This window comes from Microtus ochrogaster, unplaced genomic scaffold (assembly GCF_000317375.1).
Source record: "Microtus ochrogaster isolate Prairie Vole_2 unplaced genomic scaffold, MicOch1.0 UNK5, whole genome shotgun sequence".
Taxonomy (NCBI): domain Eukaryota; kingdom Metazoa; phylum Chordata; class Mammalia; order Rodentia; family Cricetidae; genus Microtus; species Microtus ochrogaster.
The window spans coordinates 4,777,393-4,785,483 of NW_004949103.1; the positions used below are offsets into that span (position 1 = coordinate 4,777,393).

At 46.0% G+C, this 8,091-nt stretch overlaps 1 protein-coding gene across 1 annotated transcript in view; it reads right to left on the minus strand.

Annotated features, from left to right (window-relative positions):
• Positions 1–4,556, minus strand: part of Clnk (cytokine dependent hematopoietic cell linker) — a 94,275-nt gene extending 89,719 nt beyond the window's left edge. Inside the window, exon 1 of the mRNA XM_026788622.1 lies at positions 4,516–4,556. Coding sequence (XP_026644423.1) covers positions 4,516–4,556 — 41 coding nt within the window. The remainder of the gene's footprint in view (positions 1–4,515) is intronic.
• Between the last annotated feature and the right edge of the window lie 3,535 nt (positions 4,557–8,091).

Consider the following 8,091-nt stretch of genomic DNA (forward strand, 5'->3'; position numbering starts at 1 on the left):
GAGAGAGCGCGTGTTTATCCATATATGCATATGCAGAGGCCAGAGGTGGATGTCCATGTCTCATTTACTGTGTTCATGTGCTCATCACGCACACAGCCTATGCACTGAGGTCAGGGGACAGCTCGAGAAAGTTGATATTCTTCTTCCACCAAGTGGCTTCTGGAGATGTCAGATTTGGCATCAAGCACGTACACCTGTTCAGCTACCTTGCTAGTCCCACTCGGCTCTTTTTCGGGGGCAGGGCAGGATCTCTCACTGTGTGTGGGGCTCATTATTTCAGCTGTATTGGTGGGTCAATGAGTTCCAGCTCTCTACCTTTTTTCTGCCCCTCCCACTGATGAGGTTATGAATATGTGCAGCTATTCCCGGCTTTTATAGGGCTTCTAGGGACTCGGGTCCTCAATCTTTCCTGGCAAACAGTTTATCCATTGAGCCATCTCCCCAGCCCCCTACCTTTGTTTTAAGGTATAAAAGCTTGTTTGACAAAACCATTGAGCTTCCATCTCCACCACTGCAGAGACATGAAGATTTGTCTTCCTGGGCCTGGGTTTGTACCTGACCTACCCTGGACCTATGTGGGTATGTGGGAATGCACACAGGACTTTGGGCCTCTAGGAAAAACCTCAGGATTGCCTGAGGTTCCCTCTCCAATGGTATTTTGTGTGCAGACCACAGGATACCACATGGTAAGTATGCTGTGCAGGGAGGGAATTGTCACTATGGAACTTGATCCTATAGTTCATCATCTCGATTACCCATTCCAATTCTTCTCTATTATTTAAAAATGATTGTATGATTGCATTATCCCTTGTATCTTTTTATTTCATTATTCTTTTTCCTCCTGAGTTAAAACTGATTCATAAAATCTTACCCACACATTGGTGTTTCTTCTAAGTTCTGAACATGAATGACCAACTGTTTTCTAGATCTTTCTATGAGTGTCCTTTGACAGACCCAGGCCTTCATTTTTGGGAGGTGCCACTCTGCAGGACTTAACTTTTAAACGAATATCCTGGGCACTGAGCATGGGTGTCCCCTCCACTCACCGCCACCTTGCAGACCTGTTACCAGATCCTAACACGTAGGTTCTCAAAGGCCTTTTAACTCTGAACCCCATAATCCAGTCTCAGTGTTAATTCTATTTTTCGTATCTCCAGCTCAGCCGCTAGCATCTCCTCTCTCAACTCCTCTCTCCCAGATCTCTGCTCTCATCCCCACTCCCATATCCATTCTCTTCTCCCCTTGAATCTTCTTTTCTGGTCTCCTGGGCTCCACCGTCTTCAGAACCTCGGCAAGAACACTATCACATACCCAGCTCATATACATTAGAATCCTCCCCAGACCACTGTTTCTGCAGGATAAAAATCCAAATCCTCATCCAAAACTGTTGGAGGGAGGGGAGAGCCACTTGTTCTTCCTGGCCACCCGGCTAGCTCAGCCCCGAAATAATCACACAGAAACTGTATTAATTAAACCACTGCTTGGCCCATTAGCTCTAGTTTCTTATTGGCTAATGTCTTATCTATTAATTTAACCCATTTCTAGTAATTTGTGACAGTGGCTTACCAGCTAAGGTTTCGGCATGTCTGATTCTCACAGCGGTTCCATGGCATCCCTCTGACTCCACCCTTCTTTTTCCCAGCATTCAACCTAGCTTTCCCTGCCTACCTAAGTTCTGCCTTGCTGTAGGTCCAAAGCAGTTTCTTTATTCATTAATGGTAATCACAGCACACAGAGGGGACTCCCACATCATACAACAGTTTGATTCTTGCCCCAGAGTCCTCAAATGCCGCTGATGTCACCGTATTCTCCAGCTGTCCCTCTGCTGGGTTCTATTCTGTGGCCCGTGAGCTGTTCCTTCTCACACTTCCAAATAGATCACTCAGTGTTTCCTCAGTGTCTGGAAATACCTGCCACTCTTCTAGGCCAAGTTCAAATACACCTTCCTTGTGAGTTCCTCCAGTTATTGCTTCCTCTCTGAGTTCCTTCAGCACTTATTCGTTGCCATTCATTTGTTTGTAAATTCATTCATTCATTCGTTCATTCACTCAGCAAATAGCTATTGGATTTTATCCATCCAAGGCAGTAACTGAAGAAGAGAGCAGGGGCACGCATATGAAACTTTGACTGTAGTTGGAGAGCGGGCCTCCGCTGACCAAACAACTCTATCAGAGCAACCTGCGTGTGCCCGTGGCTGCTTACTTTCTCACTGAGTAGGTCCTGGACTGAGGGTGTGGTATCTCCTGGGTATCTCTCCTACAGCACAGGCTGAGTTACCCCCGTCTGTACTTGGAAATGCTTGATTGATAACCAATATATCCACAGATAATATATAACCATCTGCCAGTATTCATACACAGTCCTGAAGGATTTCGCTGCCCAGAGTCCTCTGTGTCTCCATGACTAGGAGACTGACTGGCCCCTGCACTGAACTGGGTGCCCTGCTTCACCCTCCTCTGGGACATGAGCATCGGTTCTGAGCTCTGACAATCCACACAACACTCTTTGCATTGGTTTTCATCAGTCCATTTAGGCAGATGAAGATTCTGGGAACTGTCTCAGCTTCTCTCTAGGTTCCTGAGGAACTCAGCTGGCTAGATGTACCCTCTGACCTCTGTAGAAGATCAGCTTTGATCTTCTTAACGTTAAGAAGAGAGCTGAGCAGTAATATGGATGGATTTCATGTTTATTGCAACTCGGCATCGTGTGGGCAAATTTCCATCTTAGCTTTTGTAAAAGGCAAGGAAACAGCAGGCTGAGAGTGAAGAGTTGGTTCTAGGGGAGCAAGCAGACTGGTGGCAGAGCAGGTGCTACACATCCAGTGAGTGGCCCATCTCTTGCCCTGGTATCAGTGTGCTGCAGAGGGGCCGGGACCAGCAGGCTAGCCCAGACCAAAAGCCAAGATGTACAGGAGAGGGGTTGGGGAGGGAGAGTGGAGAATGGGGAGGAGGAACCTTTCTGAAGAGAGTTAGTGAAGGCAGAGAGTAACAAACCTGGAAAACAAATTTAAAGTCTGTTTCGCTCTCAGAGAGCAGGGGTCATTAATAGACTTCCTCCCTGCCATGCCTCCCTCTGCCTTAAATCACTCCCCGGAACTCAGATTTTAGACACGTACACCAAACAACGCCAATACCAACAAAAACAAAACAGCTACAAAAAGAACATCTCAGCTATTGCAGAAAATGTCATCATAGGATTCCAAATTGTTTTGTATTCAGTGGAAATGTGACCTTGGACAGGCGTGGACACTGGACCCGGGGGCGCTGGTGCTATTTACAACAGTCGTAAGAATAGACGTGCACCCTGTTAAAGCCCCAGTCATTTGGCTCCGGCTGAACCCCACAGGAGTCATCAGGTGCACCCCACCTAGGTCATAAAATAAATCACTCCTGCATTCTTGAGCTCTGGTCCATTGACTTGTCATTGTCTCTTTAAGCATCCCCAGGGAAGGAACCCAGTTGTTAGTTGTTACACACAGGACTCTGTGTGCTCCAGAAAAACTGGAGGTGCCGCAGACTTGCCAGGAAACAGGCACAGCGAGAGGGTCAACCCACGCACTTTGTGGCGATCACCTCCCCTCTGTGGAAACTTGCGCAACTCCTACCCTCCGCAGCTCAGCTTCCCTTCAGGTTATCCATCCCCCGCCCCCACTCCAGACCCAGCCCTGTCTGGCTTGGCTAAGCTACCTTTAATTTCCTCTTTCCCCTTGAGCCTTCCTCCTGTGTCATTGTGCACTGGGGCCCATCTCCTATTCCTTTATCACCTGGGGTGATTTCACTAAGAATGGCTCCCATAGATGCACACATGTGAATGCTTAGTCACCAGGGAGTGGAACTCTTCGAAAGGATTAGAAGGTGTGGCCTTTCGGAGGAAGTGTGTCACTGGGATGGGTGAGTTTTAAGGTTTCAAAGATTGAGTCTCTCTCTCTCTCTCTCTCTCTCTCTCTCTCTCTCTCTATATATATATATATATATATATATTTTTTATATATATATATATATATATATATATATATATTGTTCATATATACATATGTATCTGCATATATATCTCCATTCTACCAGTTCTGTTCCTCTAGAGAACACTGAGAAATATACCACCTTTCTGTATGTTTCGTTCTTTCCTCATACTCCCTCCTTGTCTAGGTCCTCATTACTGTTAGATGGCTCTAGCTGAAGCCAGCTCTGTAGAGTGGACTCTGTAGGTGCCAATTGTCATGTGGGTAGCAGGCACTGCAATGTTCATGTTCTTGAGGTCTGGGTGTGTGAGTGGAAAAAGGGCTATGTGAAGGCGTAATTAAACTAACAGCTTTACTGTAGTCTAAATGTGAAATTTCCCCCTTCAGCTCTCGTGTCTGAATGCTTGGAGCTCAACTGACAGGAATGAGGGCATCTGGGACTCAGCGGGGGGAAAAAGTGGGTGGCGGCAGACAGGTCTTGAGGTGACTTAGGCTCTTCCCGTTCATTATCTCCTCTCTGTTTCTTTATGTCATCAGCTCCCCCACTCTCTGACTACCTCGCCTTCTCTGTCAGGTAGGCTTTTTCTTTAAACTCCATAGTGTTGGTTTGCTCCTTTGAGGTAAAAGTTACCCTTTTGCATTAGCTTAATAGACTGTTCAACCAGGTATGAAGTGTGCTCATCGGTTACACAGATATGAGGCCGCATTCCAGATCTCGTACATAGTTTATTTAGCTATATGGCTGTTTCTATTTGTATTTATTGCCTTTTTTTAGCTTCATGTCCTTATTATTTTATAAAGAAAAGAATATATAATAAAGTGTCTTTTATCTTGAGACCAAGAAACATCGAAGAAAGAGAAGACCTTTGGCCAATGTGGGCTTTTCCTGGTGTGAAACTGAGCTGTAGAATTGTTTTCCTCTTCCAGTCTTTTCTCTCCTTGGGGCTGTGCCCTGCGAGGTCTTCCCATGGGAATTTAGCTTTCCCCAAATGCAGGGGCTGCATCTCTGTTAGCCAGTTAATTGCTCAATATTTTCTGCAGGTGAACTGAATTCTCTATTCCGTTGCATCCTTTTACAGCAGCAACCGTGGCCTTGCCAACTAGCGTTAGACCCGTGCAAAAGCTTATGCCCTCATCTTAGCTTTGGACTTTTTCCCAGCAAAACTTTGTTCCAGCAAAACTCTGCACAGCTTCAGCAGACCAGGACACATCTTTCTATGTCATGATGTGCCCAGTAATTCTCTGTCCCCGCTCTTCAAGGTATTAAATACTTATCCCTCACGATAACCTACAAAATGCTGGCACTAGGATGTTGGTGATTAACTGTGAGCATATGTGTGAGCAACAGCCTTGGTACACACTGGGCTTGGCAGAAATCAAAATCTTTCTTTCCATGCTTACACACACCTACTGCTGAGGTCAAGCTTCGGATACAAAACTCTTCATTAATGACCAATGTATTCAAACATGGGGGAAGGTATTTACTCATGAGCAGCAGTGCCTCTTGGGATCTCAGTTGGAGTCCCATCTAGCTGGTAAAATATCATATTCACCTATGCAAGGCTCCCAGAACTTCAGCAGCTATTTGGCCACCTTCTACTCTAATTTTATCCTACCATCTACCGCCAGACTTTCTTTGTCCACATAGAAAGTCTCCTTCTTTCCTATATACTCCATGATGTGGAGGGACGGTCCCCATGGAGCAACCAGAAAAGGACTGGGTCTGCCATGTTGGCCTCATTCAGAAGCATTCCCAAGCAGGACAACTGTGACCTTCTTCTACCCCAACAGTAGAACAGCAAAATAGCAGAGCCAAGCAAGCTACCTGCCATCCCCCACGGCCACTAAGGCTCTGCCATTTGCATGGCAGGAACTGCGCAATGAAAAATGACATGCAGTGTGGCTCCTTGTAAACCCTCATTGCATGAAGTGGAACTGCATACAGAGTGTGCACTTCCCACTGCACACACGTGGGGCTAAACGTGGACTAATCTGGAATGCTCTCTTTGTACTCTTGGGGACTACACACGCAGTGGCTCGCCCTAACAAATGCGGACTCACCAAGGTGGAGCCCACTTCCAGCCCATTGTTGTATGTAGGCAATCTTCAGCTGTTGTTGGTCCACCCACTGTCGTTACAGTGTACTGAGTAATGCTGTACAGTTCCTTACTCTGGTCTTCACCACCCAACAAAAGACCGCACCTCACAGGAGCCTTTCTACTCCCTTGGGAGTCCAGGAGATTTTCTTTCTTGGAATTCCCTAAGGGGTTTCCCCTTCCTTAGGCAATGTGTCAAGTCTTTTGTTGAAATGGGCTTTAGATTGCTTACACTCAGACAAAAATTCTCTGAATTTAAGTGTTTGATGCTATCTTTTCAGGAAAGCTTCTAGAATCTTTTCGAAGACAATTGTAATCCAGCGTTTCAAGATGATATGCACAAAAGTCAGCTCATGGAGCCAATGACCTTTTATTTTATTTTATTTATTTATTGTTTTGATATGAGGTCTTTCTGTGTAGCCCTGACTGTTCTGGAGTTTGCTATGTAGATCAGGCTGGCCTTGGACTCAGAGAGTTCCATTCACTCTTGAGTGAGACACTCTTGACAACATAAAGTCACACTTCCCAGCTCAGAGCATAGCTCTGCTTTAAGAAAGCATGGTGACAATCTGGGTCCTTGTAACAGATTCCTAGCAGCTTCTCCCTTTTCATCAAGCAGTGTCTCCTCTCTTCCTTCCATGAACTCAGCCGCCAAACCACTGGGGACACAGAGTGGAGCTTCTTGACTTCTGGCCTCTTTTGCTTTCTGCAGAATCCTGATGAACGGCCCTGGCTTCTGTTCTTGTCAGGCAAGGAACCCTTCCTGGGTATCATTGTTGTCAAGATTTTTTTCCACTGCTGTTTGTGAGCGTTAGTAAGCTCCATTACATTTTGTTTCCCTCTTAGAAATTGCATCCTGTAGAAGTCACTGATGTAGAGAGAGCCCGCCCTTTGGGGGCAGGACGGCCTTCTTCCTGTCTATAAATTGGGGTGCACAAACGCTGGCTACCAAAAGACGTGGCGGCAAGGGGAGAGTATACGGAATGCAGTCAGCAGCTCAGGGTTTCCCCTTTGAGGCTATGGCCAAGGTATGAGCAGGAGCTGGGTTCTCTCTCATCTGAAAGCTCATCTGGGAAGGGGTTGCTTAAGATGTAATTTTTTTTTAACCTGATAGACTAAGAATCTCGTTTCCTTACCAGATGTTGGATGGCGATTGCCTAATGGGTGGCACAGCCCACAAAACAGGAATTGCTGTGCATGAGACTGTTCTATATCCTACCTTACATGTTCCTTCATCTGACTCCACATTTGTAGCCTTGAAAATATCTTTTGTAAAAAGTGGGCATGTGATCCAGGTGGTGGTGGTGCATGCCTTTAATCCCAGAACTTGGGAGGCAGAGTCAGGTGAATGTCTATGAGTTCAAGGCCAACCTGATCTATAGAGCAAGTCCCAGGACAGAATCCAAAGCTACAGAGAAATCCTGTCTTGAAAAACAAAACAAAACAAAACACCTAAAAAAATGTGCACATGTTGATGTGAGATTCCCCTTTGTATGCTGTGAACACGATTGGTTAATAAAGAAACTGTCTCGAGCCTATAGCAGAGCAGGGCACAACTTAGGTAGGAAAAACTAAGCTAACAGCTGGGAGGAAAGAAGGGCGGAGTCAAAGAGAAGCCAGAGACAGCTGAAACTTTGCTGGTAGGCCACGACCTTGCGGTGATACACAGATTAATGGACATGAATTAAATTAAAATATAGGAATTAGCAAATAAGAAGCTAGAGCTAATGGGCCAAGCAGTGATTTCAATAATATAGTTTCTGTGTGATTATTTCGGGAGTCTGGGCAGCCAGGAAACGAACAAGCGGCTCCTGCAACAACATGTATGTAAGGTGCTTCCCTGAATTCTGCGAGCTGTTTTAGCAGGTTTAATTGAACCCAGAGAAGGTATCATGGGAACCCCAGTTTCTAGTTGGTCACAACCTGAAGCTTGGCGCTATCGTGTGAAGTGAGGCAGTCTTCTGGGGGCGAGCACTCAATCGACAAGGCCAGATGCTTCCTCCAGATGGCCAGCTCAGAATGAAGCCTGGAGCACGG